The 19,944-nt window shown below is 44.0% G+C and overlaps 2 protein-coding genes across 2 annotated transcripts in view; one reads left to right on the forward strand and one right to left on the reverse strand.

Annotated features, from left to right (window-relative positions):
* The first annotated feature begins 4,098 nt into the window (after window positions 1-4,098).
* On the forward strand, window positions 4,099-5,034 carry LOC138770446 (olfactory receptor 5G29-like). Its single transcript, XM_069949548.1, has one exon. The coding sequence runs from the start codon at window positions 4,102-4,104 to the stop codon at window positions 5,032-5,034; it is 933 nt and encodes a 310-aa protein (XP_069805649.1). The 5' UTR covers window positions 4,099-4,101.
* A 3,194-nt stretch (window positions 5,035-8,228) lies between these two features.
* The window catches only part of STX7 (syntaxin 7), a 30,139-nt gene continuing 18,423 nt past the window's right edge, over window positions 8,229-19,944 (reverse strand). The window contains exons 5-10 of the mRNA XM_069950670.1: window positions 16,429-16,566; window positions 15,004-15,056; window positions 12,315-12,411; window positions 11,083-11,155; window positions 10,018-10,100; window positions 8,229-8,743 (exon numbers count right to left, since the gene is read on the reverse strand). Coding sequence (XP_069806771.1) covers window positions 8,648-8,743; window positions 10,018-10,100; window positions 11,083-11,155; window positions 12,315-12,411; window positions 15,004-15,056; window positions 16,429-16,566 — 540 coding nt within the window. The 3' untranslated portion in view covers window positions 8,229-8,647. The remainder of the gene's footprint in view (window positions 8,744-10,017; window positions 10,101-11,082; window positions 11,156-12,314; window positions 12,412-15,003; window positions 15,057-16,428; window positions 16,567-19,944) is intronic.

A 19,944-nucleotide genomic window follows, 5' to 3' on the forward strand; every position in this document is an offset into this window, starting at 1 on the left:
GAAATGAGGGGTTCCGGCCTCCATAAATCCCTGCACATTCATCCACAGCCTCCTCAGTGTTTGCCAGCACTAGTCCGGGCGGCTTTGCCTCATTCGGGAGACTACTACACCCAGAAGGGCTTGTGTGTAACTTCTCACATTCAGAGAGTTATAGGAAAACTCTTTTTTTGTTCAGTATGAGGAGCCATATGAGGGGTTAATTTTTTTTTTTAGGACAAATAGACCTTTTTAATGTTATCCTTTATTTTATCATAATGCAAACGTGGACTCTTCACCTAAAAGATGAGGGTCTATACACGGCGCTCTGCTTGCAGTACATGTGCGCTGCTAAATTCCATTTGCCAGTCCTGTGCTGGCAGTATAAAGGAAATACAGATACAGCACTCCCACTAACTGTGTAGTATAAAGTGTGTTATACAATCTGACCACTAGATGTCATATGTATCCATGCAGAGTGAGGTGTGATAGTGTGGTAGTACAAGATATCCGTACTTACTATGGGAGATATTCTTGGGTATTCAGATTCTGTTACGATCCTTATTCTTATGTAGATGGTATTCCACAATGTTACAGGAATCTGTTTGGTGTATAGTCCAGAAAGCTGATCCTAGCTGAATTTTGTGCCATGCAGCAGAAAGCACAGGAAGGGGCCTGTTATTGTTTTTTTTTTACATGTAATTTCTACTCATACTGCTCCCCCTGCTGCACCCTTCAGGTATAGACCTGGTCGTGACATCACATTTTTTTTTAGAGAAATTGAAGCCTGCCTGATTTACTAGATTGAGGGAAATAGCGCTATATGTGCATTTTCCATAATTAGTGTATATTAGGAATTTGTCTAACTTTGCTTACGAAATAACATATTATAAGATAGATTTTGGCCAGAATTGTCCCTTAATGCAATTTTAAATAAATCTATTTTACCGTAAAATGTACTGCAAAAAAAGAAAAAAAATATATTTGTTGGCAAAATTGTAAAAAGACCCTGCAGTTCTGCATCTATTCAGGGATTTTGCTGCAACATTGTTCACTTTGCAATAAAAGTGATATTTTTAGGAAAAAAAAACATGGTTTTGAATAGGGATGGTCCGAACCCTCCGAGGTTGGGGTTCGTATGAACCCAAACGCTCGGCATCAGATTCCCGCTGTCTGCCCGCTCCGTGGAGCGGGTGGATACAGCGGGAGGACCACCTGGAAAACTGGGATATGGAGCGGGCAGACAGCGGGAATCATTACCGAGAGTTCGGGTTCGTATGAACCCGAACCGAACTCGGTTTGGACCATCCCTAGTTTTGAATCTTCATATTCTGACTTCTATAACCTCATCATTTTTCCGTCTACACGTCTACAGAGAGATATGACGGCTTATTTTTCGCACTATGATCTGTAATTTTTATCGGTACCAGTTTTTTTAATTTCATTTAATTCAATAGATGATATCGCCCAAAAGCAGCATTTTTGGAGTAGGAACAATAAAATGGTCTATTTTAATAAATCGGGCAATTCCGCATGCAGCGATATATCATTTTTTTTGTTGTTTACAGTTTTTATTTTAAAAATGGAAAAAGAGGGGTGATTTAAACAAAAAGTGTTTTTTTTTTTTTGTCCTTTAAAAACTTTTTTTATCTTTTACTTTTCATATCTTTTAAGTCCCCCTGGGGGACTATAATATGCAATCATTAGATTTCTTCTGCATTGCACTGATCAGTTATATCGGTGCTCTGCTGCCTGAGGCAGACTTAAACAGCAAAGAGGCCGGAACTGCCATGGAAGGTAAGTATAACCCTCTGGCAGCCCGAGTAACCTAGATGTCACACTCTTACCGTGCAGCTGCACTTCCTTTTGTAGTAATAACTTTCCTTTTGTAGTTAGTTAGTGTCTGGCTACAGGCCAGACAGGGCCTGTACATAGTTGTTCCTGCAGCTAGTTACCCAACCACTATGGGTTGCTAGGTCAGACCCCATGGGAAACCAGAGACAAGGGGAGTCTTTACCCTTGCCTACGCCATGGATTTTACTGCTAAAACAGGACAGTCGACCACCTTAGCGAAAAGGGACGGATAACTCAAGACTGGACCTGCAGTAGAGCACAGTGCCAACATGCCGCTCTCTACTGACAGACGCTCAGCTAAGTAGGAAGGGTTCTACAAGCCAGCTGCACTCACTGCAGAGACCCGGGACTGGTACTACCCCCAATAGGGCGGAAACCTGACATTGTGGGGCAGAAGGCTGTTAGGTGAGATAACTGGTACTCATCCATACATGAGTACGAGATATTCTTTCACACTACAGAAACACTTCACCACATTCCTGACACCTGTTAACTTATTGTTTCTTCTATCATCTCTCCTATCTACCTGTTGGGAGTATTATGTTTTACACTAAGAAACCTTTTTCAAGTTAAGTTTGAAAGTTGTTTAAAGTGGGACTCATCTCTAGCACTACACCTCACAGCTCACCTCAGTTCAAACCAAGATCCGGTTGCTGCGTGTGGGTGTTACCACTCCTGGCCACCAAAACACCAGAACCCACCAGCAGGTCTAACATCCGGGCCACAGCAATATTAGCTCATTGCTCAGGCTAGAGATGCTGAACCTGGGGGTAGGAGGAAACTATGATGGACAGAGAAAGAAAACCCATTGTAATTTTTTGGATTATGTTATTTGAGCATCGCAAAGGCCATGTGTGTCTATTGTAGAAAAATGAAATTCAGCATTGTTGTCTAATTAGACGTCTATGTTTTTCCATTGTCTAAATAATTACACTAGAAGCCCTGGAGGCAATTCTCTGGGCTACCATAATTCCCTCATGCCTTGTATAAAGGATCATTTATAATACTTCTAATAAACAATATATAGACAGTCCTGATGTCAGTCTACAGCATATCTATAAATTGTCACCAGTGAGTTGTGCACATAAGTGTTGTTCATAATGCTCTATATGAAGACTTCACGTACCCCTGCTGACCACAATATAATGGTTTCCATTGTGACCCAACTATAGTAAACTGATCACTATTACACATGGTGAGTACCCATCTCATACAAATGCTGTATACAAGGTCAATGGCGTACAAAAAATAGTACTGGTTGCATAGGGGTCCAAACTATGGTGTGATTGTCCTAGCTATGATGGTTTAGGCTATGTTCACACTGCGTAAAATAACGGCCGTTGTTTTCACCGGCCGGACTTTTACGACCAAAACTACAGCCGTAGAATTACGATCGTACGGGCTAGTCGTGAAACTACGGTCGTTGTTTAATTTTGATTTCTAGCATGTTTATAAACGGGATGAAACAGGTCATCTACTTTAAATACTGTGCCCAGCCCGAGAAACCACGGGGCCGTATAAACTACTGATACATAGTGTGAATTCAACGGCCGTAGTTACATTGTATTGCAGTCATTATAGGGAACTTCAAAACAACGGCTGTAGTTTTGCGGCACAGACAACGCAGTGTGAACATAGCCTTAATGTTATTGGGCTCTCAAATAGGGAATGGGTGGTGTGTAAATTTACATGATATACTGTTAAAGCGAACCTGCCACCAAAACAATGCTATCTAATATATCTCAATCATGTTATAGAGCAGGAAGATCTGGGCAGATTGATATATATCTTTGTGGGAACAGATTCAGTCTAACTTGTAACATGTTAATAGAAATCCCTGATCATTCTGTGGTAAAGAGTCCAGTGGGCGGTATCACTCAAGGGACTGGACTCTTTAGTAAATTGCAATAAATTGCAAGTTATACAGAATCTTTTCCTAGAAAAAGTTATATATTAATCCGCTTAGCTCCTTCTGCTCTATAACATGATGACCGTAGGTTAGATAACATTGTTATGGTGACGGGTTCCCTTTAAACTATAAGACCTGTCCTAATCGTGAAAATGAGCGAGAAGACTGAGCTAAGCGTGATCCTCTCCTGGCTCTGTCTCACGTGATGAGTCGGGCTCTTAGATAGAGAAGTCCCCATTTAAAAATTCCTGGAAATTGTTGATGTCCGCAACAAAAGTACATTAAAAGATTCTAAATTATATTATTTTGTAATTTGATATTAATATTTGCTTTCCGCCTTTCTTCCCGATACAGTTGCATCCATGAACCCAACCAACCAAACGGTCGTTGTAGAGTTCCTCCTGTTAGGATTCAAAAACCTCTATGCCTTCAGGTTTCTACTCTTCCCTTTGCTCCTCCTGGTTTATGTTGTATCATTGGGTGGTAACTTTGTGATCATCACTTTAGTTCTATTCAGTAGATTCCTCCGGTCTCCTATGTACTTTTTTCTCGGTCACTTGTCCTTTTGTGACACAGTGTTTACTACCAGCGTCTTGCCAAACATGCTGCGAGTCATACTACATGGAGGCAGTACACTGTCCCTAGTGGGGTGCATTGCCCAATATCATGTTTTTGGTTTCTCAGCTACTACAGAGTCATTTCTTCTTACAGTAATGTCTTATGATCGCTACTTGGCCATATGCAATCCATTACGGTATACTGCAATGATGACTTTGACTCTTCAGGTTCTTCTGGTGGCTTTGTCGTGGTTCCTTAGCTTGGTGGTGACCCTGAGTTCACTTCTTCTCATATGTAGGCTCCAGTTTTGTGGATCCAATGCGATTGATCATTTCTTCTGTGACATTGCTCCTCTTCTGGAACTCTCTTGCTCAGATACGTCTCTCGTAAAAATTGAACTGTATGTTAGTTCTGTCCCCATTGTAGTGTTTCCATTTTTGTTCATAATGGCAAGTTATATCTCCATCTCCATGAGTATTGTAAGGATGTCATCCACCTCCGGGAGGCAGAAGGCCTTCTCCACCTGTAGCTCACATCTTACTGTAGTATCCTTGTATTACGGGACACTGTTTGCAGTCTATGTTGTGCCCACCAGCATGTCCTCCCTGAACCTCAATAAGATCCTGTCTCTTTTATATACCGTGGCCACACCAATGTTCAATCCCATTGTATACAGTCTTCGAAACCAAGAGATAAAAAACGCACTACAGGTCCAAATCGTAGAAAGAAAATACTAAACATGATCCCAATGCGAACATGAGAAAAAACAACTGAGTTATTCTCTATCCCACAATGAATAGCAGTGATTCTAATGCCCAGTTATTAGCCCGCTACTTTGTACTACAGTCAGTAATATAAGAAATTATTATAAGAATTTCATCTACCTCTGGGAGGAAGAAGGGTCTCCACCTGTAACTTACATCTAACTGTAATATCCTTCTATTATGGGACATTGTCTGCCTACCAGCATCTCCTCACTGAACCTCAATAGGATCCTGTCTCTTATATATATACTGTGGTCACACCAATGTTCAATCGCATTGTATAGTCTATAAAAACTGCGCTACAGGTCCAAATCTTAGGAAGGCATAACAGATAAGAAGCATGCAGGGAATCCTTTATATACTGTAAACTGTATTACTGGTATATGGCAGTGAGCCACTGCACTCTCTGTGCTATTAGCAGTTTAATCCTCATGTTAATTAGGCGTTTTGCCCCCTGCTGTCCCGATCTGCTGATATTCATTGGAAGGGATGGGCCTGTCAGGGGCAGATCGGTGCACTAGGGGAAGTAGTCCCGCCCCCAGTGCGCCAAAACACCTAATAAGCACAAGGATTAAACTGCTAATAGCATGGAAATGGCGCAGAGGATGAAAGTAAGAAAGGGGTAGTGCGGCGCTAAAAAATTATTCACAGAATAACACACATTACAAAGTTATACAACTTTGTAATGTATGTTATGTCTGTGAATCGCCCCCTGATCTGTGTCAAGCCCATCCGCTATCTTGTGCCAAACGTCATCTTCGGACGGACGGCCGAATCGCTGCCGCTGTCACCCCTCCGCCGCGTCATCAGCCGCGATTGGCTGAGCATAACTGTGCTCAGCCAATCGCGGCTGAGCACAGTTATGACGCGGCAGAGGGGGGGCGGCGGCAGGGATTCGGCCATCCGTCCGAAGATGACGTTTGGCACAAGATGGCGGACGGGCTCGACACGGATCAGGTAATGTATAATGCACCACACACTTCCGGGTACACGGGCGGGGGTGGTGGGACACGGGGAAGGGGGCGATTCACAGACATAACATACATTACAAAGTTGTATAACTTTGTAATGTGTGTTATTCTGTGAATAATTTTTTTGCGCCGCACTACCCCTTTAACCTTCATGCTAAGTGCCTTGTGCGCTATAGGAAAATATCAGCAGGTTAGATGTTTCTAACTAGAGATGAGCAAACGGGGTTCGGGTCGATCCGAACCCAAACGTTCGACATTTGATTAGCTGGGGCTGCTGAACTTGGATAAAGCTCTAAGGTTGTCTGGAAAACATGGATACAGCCAATGACTATATCCATGTTTTCCACATAGCCTTAGGGCTTTATCCAACTTCAGCAGCCACCGCTAATCAAATGCCGAACGCTCGGGTTCGGATCGACTTGAGCATGCTCGAGATTCGCTCATCTCTATTTCTAACCTTATAGTTTCCCTTTAAACCCAAAGTCCCTGCTAATCCAACCTATTATTACCTACTGTAGGGCAATTGTACAGATCAGCAGGACCTTCAAGATGGTCAAGTCCTCTCAGCTGCTGTCTAGAACTTTATCTGCATCAAGGATCTCCAAGCACTGCTCCCACTTTAGCAGCTAAACACTTGCACCACCAACCACCATAGACTCCTTCTGCATTCAGAGGCGGCATTCTGGTGTCTAAGCATCTGTTCACACAGCAAGTTCTCTCAGGCCTAGTCTCTGGTGGCATGGGAGACTCCCTCTCATTCCATGCTTTCTAAGCAACACAACGTGTTGTGTAGCCAAAAGTTAGACCCCACAGTTGTGGTGACCATTGCCAGAGGTCCGCTGGCAGATGTAGGGGACTACCTATCCTCTACACCATAAGTCACTGAGCTCTCAAAGTTAAAACTGGCGCCTCCTCCTGTCCGGCCTTCTGATTGCTCCTGACCATGTATGTTCACAGTGTGGTTCTAATACTGGGACGTAACAGAAACACAGTGGTCATGCAGCAGAGGCACAGGGACAGCACATACAATCCCGAAAATAGGTTTCTCTGCTTTCAATTAAAAATAACTTATAAAATATGTGAAGAAAATTAAAACAACTCACGCAAAGATTTTAAATTATAAAAAAAAAAGTTTAATTATTTAACAAAGATTTTTTTTAAACACTTCCAGAAATCTCCCCACCCCCACCCCAGCATGGCACATAAAATATGGTATCATCTACTAGTTGTCCGACATGGATAGTGCAAGTGCTTAGTACAATGTGTATGGAGCCTAAACCGTATACTAGGACTGGGTGATGGTCTTAAATTTATTTGTGTTTGTAAATTATTTTTTTTTACTTAATTGCATGCAGAGCAATTCTTGTATATATACAGATCATCAGAACTATAACTTAGAGGCTATGGGCATGTTTAAAAAGACGTTTTTAATGCTTTACTCCATGGGTCTTAATTATAAATGTTGCTTAGTTCAGCTTGTGCAGCCAATACACTATAAGAACTCTGTTACCTCTCTATATACAGCTTATATAATTCTCCTCTGCAGCCTGTGAGTTGTCTTCCAGGGTTCCTCTCCCCCCTGTCAATATCCACTATCTGAGCTGCTGTACAACCTCTCCCCAGCTGTAAATTTTATCACTGGAAAAACAGGAAGACTAAACAAGCGCTGGCATGGGAGGTGAATATAGTGTTTTTTTCCTATTTTACTTATACAGGGAAAACAACTATTCAATCCTTAGGGTAAATCTGTGGGCATTGGCTGTAGTAGATGTAACAGGACCCGTGCGAGGATGGTGCTGTGCTAATGCTTGTGAAGTGTCAGAATATAGTCCTGTAAAGTGTACCGTCATGGCGGCAATGAGGTTTAGCGCTATCGAGTTATAGCTGCAGCCTGAACTTTTCCTACAGATCAGGTGGCACTGTCCCTATGGGTCAGCCGATAAGCTCTGGAGTGTATTCTATAGCAGCAGTTTTGACTTTTGCATGCAGATTGGGTCAGACCTGAGCCAATGAGTCTTAAAGGGGTTATGCAGTGCTAGAAAAACATGGCCGCTTTCTTCCAGAGACAGCACCACTCTTGTCTCCAGTTCGGATGTAGGTTTTGCAATTCAGTTCCACTGACGTGAATGGAGCCTAATTGCCAACCAGACCTGACCTGGAGACAAGAGTGGTGCTGTCTCTGGAAGAAAGCGGCCATGTTTTTCTAACCTTGTATAACCCCTTTAACTGACACACAACTTAAACATAAACACTAGTCTCATCACTATGGAAGTTTCCAGGAGTGTCTCCTTCTCTGTCACCAACCCTGTTGTCCTGCTCCCCGGCTTCTTCCACACACTGCTCCCTCCTCTTGGTCCCCATATTCCCCGTCTGTAGGATCGGGGCGAATATCAATTTTATTAAATTATTCTGATGAATCACCCAGCCCTGCAGTATACTGTGCAAGGGAAAACACAGTCCTATACAATCCACCATGCACTGTCATACAGATAATATACAGACACATTGTATTCTTCATCTTGAATGTGTGAGCCATTCTCCAGTGATTAGTATTAATGGTTCCGAAAATAAAGACATAAAAGTACTGGAAAGATCTCCATTGTTTCAGGCACGGCCTAATTTCTGGTGGCCGCCCAGATAATCACTGCGAGAATGGCGACAAGTATTACAAGCACCAGGATGATGATGCAGATCTTCTTCCTGGATTTGCGCTAGAACGAAAAAGGCAAAAAAAAAAAAAAGATACACGAGTGAGAAGGGCGACATCTATGTAATACCACATTATTATAAGAGTGAGAAGCTGGGCAAAGATCCATAGCCACATCATTCTCTAATGCTAATACAGTGCACTGATGTTTCCCAATTCTTAAAGGGACAGTGTCATCAGAAAAGGACTTCTTGTTTAAAGAATGGTTTTATGTTAAACAATTTTTAAGAATTTTTGGTGACATTTTTCCAAATTTTCCATCTATATTATAAAATAATCCTGAAAACTTGCAGTTTTCATTCTCACCACTGGGGTCAAAACTAAGCTGAGACTTCCTGTTGTGTTTATAGTGATAAGAGGAGGCTGTTGTAAAGTGATCTGTACAGCATTGCAGCAACATGTGACACCGGTAGATAGCAGCTCCCTATAGAATAGCAGCTCCCTATAGAATGACCTCTTCAAAGGTCATAGAGCGCGCCCAGTGATGTTTCATATTCATCTCAAGGGACAGAGTCTGTCTATTGTAGTCTATGTCCATGAGGCTTGCTGTAAGTCAAGTCACTAAGAACCCAATGGTCTCTCTGGCAGATGCCAAAGATCCTGTGTCACCAGAGGGTCACCACCATCACTGCAGCCTCTGGGCTTTATGGCAGAGTGGCCAGGAAAGGAGCCTGTCATCAGGATGAAAGCTGCCTGGAGTCTGCAATAAATCACCAAAAGGACTCTCAGACTGTGAGGAACAAGATTATCTGGTCCTATGAAACAAAGATGGAACTTTTTGGCCTCAATGCTAAGCGCCATGTCTGGAGGAAACCAGACACTGCTCATTACTAGAGATGAGCGAACCTGGAGCATGCTCGAGTCCATCCGAACCCGAACTTTTGGCATTTGATTAGCGGTGGCTGCTGAAGTTGAATAAAGCCCTATGGGTATGTGGAAATCATGGATATAGTCATTGGCCTTAGAGCTTTATCCAAGTTCAGCAGCCCCCGCTTGTCAAATGCCGAAAGTTCCGGTTCGGAACCCGGTTTGCTCATCACTTCTCATTACCTATCATGTACGGAACTCCCAGAAACACTGTAGACTCCATTGTAAGTGTATTAAAATGCAGTCTATGGCACTTCCGGGAGTTCTGTACCGTGGCTTGTGTTTGAAGAGGAACGCCGACCTGCAGGATTTTTTTCTGAGGATTCTGCCACGGGTTGCAAAGTGAGAAGTATCCTTTAATGGAAACCTAATCCAGTTTCCACCCATGTTACATGATATTAACCCTTGTACCTGGTACTCCGCTGCTCGGGCCAGCTGCTGGTTGGCTTGCTGAACATGCACATCAGCGCTTTCTACATTGGCCTCTATGCTGTCTGTAAGAAAATAATAACAAAGCCCCTTATTATTTTATCGACACTGTACCAACAAATGTATATCCCTAATCTTAGGCTCAACTAATAAAGAAAAAACCCCACATTTCATATTACGTTGAAGACCAATCTGAGAAGCCTGATATAATATAGTGATGTAATCCAACCCAACCACCCTTCCAGTATGGGACTTGTCTCAATTGTGTGGGGGTATATAATGAGTGTAACAAAGTGAGCAGGCAGTATAAGGGGCAATTAGTTTGCAGTATGGGGGCACAAAGTGGGCTATCTACTGTCTAGGGACAAAAATGGAGTTTAAAGTGACACTTTTACCCCCTTTTTGCATTCTGACTTCTCTTCATAGATGTAATGGGTAAATTTAGCAGTTTTCATACCTTTTTTTATCATACATAATGATGCTTGTTCAAGTAAAAAGTGATCTTTTATCAACTGCAGATTGTGCTAAGTGGGCGGGGCTTCATGGCAACAGCGCCACTTAGCCCTGCCCACAGCGCCACCGTAGGCCCCACCCCTCTGCAGCGTCATTGGTACATAGGCCATGCCCCTCGACGACCATTTTAACAAGCTGGCCTAAAGGTCTAGGCCCCACCCTCTTTAGGTCGGTACATACCAATGGCCTATGCGCCAATGACATCAAGGAGGGGCAGGACATGCGGCAGGCGGGACTAAGTGGCACAATTGCAGCGAAGCCCCGCCCACTCAGCACAATCTGCAGTTGATAAAAGATCACTTTTTACTTGAACAAGCACCATGACGTATGATGTAAAATAAGGTATGAAAACTGCAAAATTTACCCTTTACACCTGGGTAGAGAAGTCAGAATGCAAAAAGGGGGGGACAGTGTCACTTTAAAGCAAATGTACCATCAGTAAAAATGTGGGACTTTTGTATGCCAAAAAACATGTACATGAATAATAATAATTCCACTCTAATGTGTTCACATATATATATCTTCACTACTTACCAATCATCTCTCCCTGCTCATGGACCATCATACCCAAGTCTTTAAAGATTTCGTTTATCCCTCTGATATCCTCCTGGAAAATGTGCATTGAATTATTAGAGAAGAAAGAGTAGCTGTGTGGAGAATAAAATGTCCAATATTAATTTGCCTCCAACATGTCCAACCTGCAAATGTTACTAAACTAGAACTCACAGAGCGCATTAAGAAGTCAATGAGACGATGGGGGTGGATACCCAGTTGCGATCATTATATCTGGGTGAAACCACACTTACCAATAGCAACACATCTTAACATGTCATTGTTACATTGGAGACATTGTGTGGCTATAGGACACTGTGGTTTTGTGGACATGGCTTTCCCTACGTGCGATGATCACGTCTTGGTACGCCTTGGTAAGTCATGGATTTGGTGCAGAGATGCATTGACTTTACTGTAAGTAAAGGGGCAGAGATTGTTGTAGACCCCAGGACTCCCCGATTCTGTACCCTTGTGAGCCACTATTTTAATTATAGGGAAAAAATATTATAATGAATGAGCACGACAGTTGTTTCCCCAAAGTACTATAACTTTTACGTTTCTTTACTTTTTGTAGCTAAAACACTGCCCAGACTGACCATGTGCTGTACAGCGGGCTGCTTATAGCTGTACATTACCAGATAGTGTTGTCTGCTCTGCCTCCAGTACATTCTACAGCATTAGATTCCCTATGATACACTGTATCATTGCACATTACGATTTGGGAAGCAGCCTGTGTAGGTAGCGCTACAGCCACCACTCGGTAAAGCAAGTGCTGCACGTGATACATAATTGTGCTGGGCACAGGGATTCTGAAGCCCTGCAGTTCCTGACGCAGCCACTGGTGGCAGCAGAGGAGCCATGTCGCCCCTCACTGCTGCGTGTCAATGAAAACACATAAAAAATTTACAATTTCTTTAATAAAATTACAACGCTATTACAACGCTATATAACTTAAGAAAGAAATGTAAAAAAAAACCACAGCTTGTTTCTTGCAAAAACAGCCCCCCCCCCAGACACTTCAGCTCCATTCACCTCCATTAACCTGAGCTGCAAGTGTCCCACCTTAACCAGTGACTGGCTGTATTAGGATGGAGAACATGAAGCTCTGAGCTCTGTCGGAATAGTTTACATAAATAGGGGCTGTCATTTCGAGATGACCCCTGACAGCCTCCACTGACCGCACATGTCAGCAGTACGCAGTGTTGGAGACATACCTCAAGCTGATGGATAGCCGTCTCACGTTCTTCTATGAGCCGCATATCATCTTCTGTGATGAGATCCTCCTGCAAGGTCACCTGTGACTGGCTCTCACTGGAATATATACATCAGCCATTAGGTATGTGTAAAGCATAAACCAATGGATAGACAATCAATCCTTATTATAACCATGAAAAGGTGATTGTTATTTATCTTACTGGTTACCTAAGTGCACCACGTTTCATGCCGCAATCTGTATTAGTGCATCACCTATTATGAGACCACAACATTCTCCTAGAAGACTTCCAGTCCTATGTGCTAGATGGGAGGTTTGCGTGCCCAGGATGCTGCGGTCTTTACACAGATTTATCTGACAGATTTTTTTAAACCAGAGCCAGGAATGGATTTGAAAAGAGGAGGGATCTTAGTCTTTCATTTATGACCTGTTCTTTGTTTATAGTCTGTTCCTGGCTTTGGCTTCAAAAATCTGTCAGGTATATGTGTGTGTAAAAGGACCCTAACTCTCGGGAATCAGCACAGCTTCATTCCTGTGCAGCCTATGAGAGATCTCCTCTCCCTTCTGCTGACAGACACCGATGCTGAGGAGTCTCCTGTGGGTGCTCTCCTCCCTCTCTACACTCATACACAGCCTGTATGAGCTCTCCCTCTTCCCGTACAGACTGCCCTGTGGGTGCTCTCCTCCCTCTCTACACTCATACACAGTCTGTGTAAACTCTCCCTCTTCCCGTGCAGACTGCCCTGAGGGTGCTCTCCTCCCTCTCTACACTCATACGCAGCCTGTATAAACTCTCCCTCTTCCTGTGCAGACTGCCCTGTGGGTGCTCTCCTCTGTCTCTACACTCATACACAGCCTGTATAAACTCTCCCTCTTCCCGTGCAGACTGCCCTGTGGGTGCTCTCCTCCCTCTCTATACTCATACACAGCCTGTATAAACTCTCCCTCTTCCTGTGCAGACTGCCCTGAGGGTGCTGTCCTCTGTCTCTACACTCATACGCAGCCTGTATAAACTCTCCCTCTTCCCGTGCAGACTGCCCTGTGGGAGCTCTCCTCTCTCTCTACACTTATACACAGCCTGTATGGAACTCTTCCCGTGCAGACTGCCCTGTGGGTGCTCTCCTCCCTTTCTACACTCATACACAGCCTGTATGAACTCTCCCTCTTCCTGTGCAGACTGCGCTGTGGGTGCTCTCCTCTCTCTCTACACTCATACGCAGCCTGTATAAACTCTCCCTCTTCCCGTGCAGACTGCCCTGTGGGAGCTCTCCTCTCTCTCTACACTTATACACAGCCTGTATGGAACTCTTCCCGTGCAGACTGCCCTGTGGGTGCTCTCCTCCCTCTCTACACTTATACACAGCCTGTATGAGCTCTCCCTCTTCCCGTGCAGACTGCCCTGTGTGTGCTCTCCTCCCTCTCTACACTCATACACAGCCTGTATAAACTCTCCCTCTTCCTGTGCAGACTGCCCTGTGGGTGCTGTCCTCCCTCTCTACACTGATACACAGCCTGTATAAACTCTCCCTCTTCCCATACAGACTGCCCTGTGGGTGCTCTCCTCCCTCTCTACACTCATACACAGCCTGTATAAACTCTCCCTCTTCCTGTGCAGACTCCCCTGAGGGTGCTCTCCTCTCTCTCTACACTCATACACAGCCTGTATAAACTCTGCCTCTTCCCGTGCAGACTGCCCTATGGGTGCTCTCCTCCCTCTCTACACTTATACACAGCCTGTATGAGCTCTCCCTCTTCCCGTGCAGACTGCCCTATGGGTGCTCTCCTCCCTCTCTACACTTATACACAGCCTGTATGAGCTCTCCCTCTTCCCGTGCAGACTGCCCTATGGGTGCTCTCCTCCCTCTCTACACACATACACAGCCTGTATAAACTCTCCCTCTTCCTGTGCAGACTGCCCTGTGGGCGCTCTCCTCCCTTTCTACACTCATACACAGTCTGTGTAAACTCTCCCTCTTCCCCTGCAGACTGCCCTGAGGGTGCTCTCCTCCCTCTCTACACTTATACACAGCCTGTATGATCTCTCCCTCTTCCCGTGCAGACTGCCCTGTGGGTGCTCTCCTCCCTCTCTACACTCATACACAGTCTGTGTGAACTCTCCCTCTTCCCGTGCAGACTGCCCTGTGGGTGCTCTCCTCCCTCTCTATACTCATACACAGCCTGTATAAACTCTCCCTCTTCCTGTGCAGACTGCCCTGAGGGTGCTCTCCTCCCTCTCTACACTCATACGCAGCCTGTATAAACTCTCCCTCTTCCCGTGCAGACTGCCCTATGGGTGCTCTCCTTCCTCTCTACACTTATACACAGCCTGTATGGACTCTCCCTCTTCCTGTGCAGACTGCCCTGTGGGTGCTCTCCTCCCTTTCTACACTCATACACAGCCTGTATGAACTCTCCCTCTTCCTTCTAGGTACATTGCTTTTGTTTTTAACATGAATAGACTAGCGCCGGTGTGGGGATGCCGATGCCGCGGTCATTTTTTTGACCCACTGCCCGGTTTCCGTACATGGTGCTGGTCTATTCAGGAGCACCGGCCCAGCATGAAGCACTGGAGGTGGGCCCCCAGTGCGAAGATCTGCCCTCCCCTCTGTTACTCAGCTCTATTGATTATAAAAGAGCCGCTCCAACGTCCTCAACGCCAATTGAGTGCCAGATAGAAAGAACACATTTACCTTTCCCAGTTGACCAATGAGCCGTCCCTAAGTCCATCCTCTGGGGCGCCACCCTGGAATATGGGAACACAATGGTAGTTTAGGAAGAAAGAGATTCAGCAAGGACATCAACTGGTTTCAGAAAGTTGAAAGTTTCATCTCAAGTCTTCCCTTACTTATCAGCTGCTGTATGTCTTGAAGTGGTGTATTCCTTCTAGTCTAACACAGTGCTCTCTGCTGCCACCTCTGTCTGTGTCAGGAACTGTCCAGAGCAGGAGAGGTTTTTCTTTGGGGATTTTCTATTGGACTGGACAGTTCCTGTCACAGACAGAGGTGGCAGCAGAGAGCACAGTGTCAGACTGGAAAGAATACACCACTTCCTGCAGGACACACAGCATCTCAGAAGTATGGGAAGACTGGAGATTTTTAAATAGAAGTCAATTACAAATCTATATAAATTTCTGAAACCAGCTGATTTGAAAGAAAAAAAGATTTTTTTTTATACTGGTAAAAACACCAGTATAAAAAGGTGTACACCACCGATCACAAAACAGTATGAGGGTCCCAACCCAATGTTCAGTGCTTTGATGGAACATGGAAAACATTGACCAGAGGAGCCTTTAAAGCGAGGCTGGGCCTGAGATAGAAATCAAGTTACCATGTGCAATATCCACAAATAGGCAAGTACATTATAGCGTCCAGACATCATAGGGAAGGCATTTATTTGTATATTTTAGGTCTCGGTGGGACCCCCTGACCATGACCACCATGTAGAATGATCTACATTCACCCCTTCCCCTCTGTTAAAGAAAAACATATATAGGGGTGCACGCTGCCTAGTACAGGCTGAGTATGGACCAGAGCCTGTAGAAGACATTACTAGTTCACAGCCTATCATACCTTTCCAATCCGGCCAATTCAGGAAGATATCACCCCGTGTAATAAAGACAATTAGGAGGTGCCAAAGTCAGCGGCCAATGAAAATGCTGAGAAAATAAAAAAGCTATACTTTACCTCTCCACGCTCCCTGGCATCCTTCTGGCTTCTCCCGGCTCACCACAGTCACTACTGTAGCTTCTGAAGCCATCTATGCAGTGACCAATCACTGGCCATGGCTCTGTCCCTTCTTGGCCAGTGACAGGATGTGTGGCCTGTCACTTCAGAGGCGTCTGGGAACGCAAGGAGAAGCTGGAAGGAAGCCATGAAGCATGGAGAGGTAAAGTATTGCTTTCTTATTTTCTATATACGCAGCTAGGGCTTTATGGATGATCCTCATGTAATAGGCCGATCTAGCAGATCTGCGCTCGCTTACATACAGTTCTACTTTACACCATGTTTGATAAATCTCTACTACTTAGGCTGCTATTAAGCAACCAGATAGTGTACAGATAGATGCTGACCCCCATTTCTTCTCCTCAGAAATAAACTACAATGGATTCTACCTACCGATACTCTGGAGCCAGCCCGGACCCTGGCCACAAAGTCCTTCTCTTTTTCTGCAGCTAGTCTCTGAATCTTCTGGAAGTTGGTCAATGCGGAAGAAAACTCGTTCAGGAGTCTGTCCTTCTGGAGCTTTCTCTGTCTCTGCAAAAGAAAGAAGAATTGAGTTATACGGCAAGTACATAACGTATACATAGTATGATAGAAAAAGATGTCAACCGTCAACCTCAACCATGGAGAAGATGTGGAGGAAACAAAGAAGAAGGACGAAATCTAATCCCTATGCTGTAAACTAAATCATACAAATAGGATGGGTCACCATGGGCCATCACCCTCCCCCCTCATGTTTTCTGTACTAAAAGGGGTTAAAGGGGTAGTTCACAAAAAAAAAAACAACATATCTTTCAAATCACTTGTAGCCAGAAAGTGCCAAAGATTTGTAAATTACTTCTATTAAAAAAATCTCATGTCTTCCAGTACTTATCAGCTGCTGTATGTCCTGCAGAAAGTAGTATCATTTCCAGTCTGGAGAGCAGGAGAGGTTTTCTATGGGGATTTGCTACTGCTCTGGACAGTTCCTGACATGGACAGAGGTGGCAGCAGAGAGCACTGTGTCATACTGGAGAGAATACACCACTTCCTGTAGGACATACAGAAGTTGATATGCACTGGAAGACTGGAAATGTTTTAATAGAAGTAATCTATTAAATCTTTGGCACCAGTTGATTTGAAAGTAATTTTTTGGGGGTGAACTACCCCTTTTACAGTATGGGGAGAAGAATGTGGTCAGTAATGTTACACCAGTCTGGTATTAGATGGCTGAATAACTGACTAGACAGTACAGCAGCACTGACCAACAACATACAGCAGGGTCATAAAGCAGATGCCTAGTATATTAAGTAAATCTTAAAGTATAGGCTTTGGAAAACGTTTTTACGAGAAGGGTTCCTCAAAGACGATGACAGTAAGTCCTGACAATCACGTCATTTGCAGAAGTATTCAATGGCAGCTGTTTCGATTTGCACCAAATGATCTGGACTTGGATAGATCTCCCTCTTCATATAAGGCTGGGTTCACACTACGTTTTTGCAATCCGTTTTTTGCAAAAAACAGATAGAAAAAAACAGAAGCAAGTGTGTGCATCTGTTTTGATCCGTTTGTCCATTGACTTCCATATATATATATAAAAAAAAAGGATCAAAACAGATCTGTGTTTTTTTTGACACACAAGATAACATGGTAGACCTCATTTTTGTGTCCGTCAAAAAAAAAAAAAAAAAACTGATCCGTTTTGATCTGTTTTTTTTTTTTATAATGGAAGTCATGGGAAAACGGATCAAAACGGATGCACACACTTGCACCCGTTTTTTTTGCAAAAAACGGATTGGAAAAAAAGTAGTGTGAACCCGGCCTAAGCATCTCTGATGGACTGGATACACAGTTTACCATTTCTCTGGCAATCCTGTGGCCATGTTCTCCTCTGTGGCCTTCAACGATGCTGTGTCAGCCCACGTGACTGCTGCACTGATCCCATAGGGACTCACCATGCAGAGAGCAGCAGGTGACCAGGGAAGTGTTGTTTACGGACCACACGTATGTGGATCAGGAGATGTAGATAATCCGCACAGTTCCATGCTACTACTCTAGCTGCAGGCAATGTATTCATGAGAGATGGCGGATAGAAGAACAGCATTCTCTTAGCTCCTTCCTCAGTAGCATTAATGTCTATGACCCTTATGATAAAACCCTTGCAGTAATGGTGGTATTACACAAGACGATTATCGTTAAAAAAAGCGTTAAATCGTTTGGTTTTGAGCGACAATCGATTTGTGTAATAGCAGGCAACGATTAAACGACCAACGAGAAATCTTTGATCGTTTGATAGAATCTGGACCTGTTTTCATTGTTGATTGTCCATAAATCTTTTGAACAACGTGGCGCTTGGTCGTTCCCTGGTCTATCAGCTAGGAAAGGACGAGCGCAAGAACGATTGTAAGTAACGATCATCGTCCTGTGTAATAGGGTGAACGAGTAAGATTGTTCGTCATAGTGGTCAATTGAGATAGTTTATCAATGAAAAATGGTCTAGTGGTCCAGGAGTGCCATATACTGAGAAGCTGGAACCAAAAGCTTACTTTTTATTTATTTGTTAATGGGTGCTAGAAGCTATAGTGCGCTAAAATATCCTTCTGTGCTTACTCCATCATAGTGCTCATGCACACTGAGCAAAAGGAGAGAAATTGAAGAGGAATCCGCTCTTAAATTCTGCTTGAAATTGTAAAATATGAACAGGGCAATGTGTTTAATGGGATTTTCGCTCTTTTGTTCACACTGCAGAATTTCCGAGCAGAATTTCCTGCCGCAGATCTGCTTTCCGCCCAAAGAAGTAACATGTCACTTCTTTGGGTGGATTTTGCTAGACGAATCCTATAGAAGTCAATGTGGCTTTAATTGTTGTTAAAGTGTCCCTGTCGTTTAAATTTTTTTTACAGAAATCAATAGTACAGGCGATCGTAAGAAATTTGATAATTGGATTTTTTAGCCGAAAAATGCATTATTATCATGAGAAAGCAGTTTCAAGCTCTTCCCCCTGTCTTCAAGGTTCTTTATGGAGAGGGGAGGAGTGGAGGGAGATAAGGCACCAAAACAGGACAACAAAGAGTTAATTTACAGCTACATCACCAGGCTCTCTCCTCTGAAGTCAGCATTGACCTCTAAGACCTTTGAATACTAGCTTTCACACAGGTCCCACTGTGTAATCCTTTGTTCTCTGCTCTCTGCTGGCGACTTGTCTCCCTCCTCCCTCCTCTATAGGTTACACAGGGCTCGACTGTAAAAGAGTCGAGATTTCCTCATAATGAGCAGTGACTGAGAGAGGAAGGAAGGGGGGGGGGACTGGGGAAAGTCTTTTTGAATGCAGATAATGACATATTTGCCTAATAAACCCAATTACAAAGTTTCTTAAAATCGCCTGGACTATTGATTTCTGCAAAAAAACAAACCCAACAGTGTCACTTTAAAATTCTGCTTGCATTCCGCTCAAATTCAGCCAGAGCAGAATAGAAAAGGAATTTTCAAGCAGAGATCTTTCCTCCTTAAGGGCCGGTTCACACTGAGCAAACACGGAGTAATTCGGCGGCGGAGCTCTCCGCCGTGGAATCCCGGAATCCGCAGCGGAATGAAGAGGGCGCGCGCTCGTCCGCTGCCGCCGCTCTCCGCTCGAAGAATGAACATGTTCATTCTTTGAGTGGAGAGGAGAGGGAGCAGACAGGCACACGATGTTTCATTCGCTCAAAGCAGGACACTGAGCACAGAGGGATTCCGCGGCGGAATTGCGCCGTGTTTGCTCAGTGTGAACCGGCCCTAATTCCTTGTCTATTGGTCAGTGTGCATGAGCCCATAGGGGTCAAACTCAGGCCCTCCAGCTGTTACAAAACTACAATTGTCATCATGTCTGGACAGGCGAAGCTATCATAATGGGAATCATAGCTTTTGCAGCACAGCTAATAATATATACATACA

This window comes from Dendropsophus ebraccatus, chromosome 13, assembly GCF_027789765.1.
Source record: "Dendropsophus ebraccatus isolate aDenEbr1 chromosome 13, aDenEbr1.pat, whole genome shotgun sequence".
Lineage (NCBI taxonomy): Eukaryota > Metazoa > Chordata > Amphibia > Anura > Hylidae > Dendropsophus > Dendropsophus ebraccatus.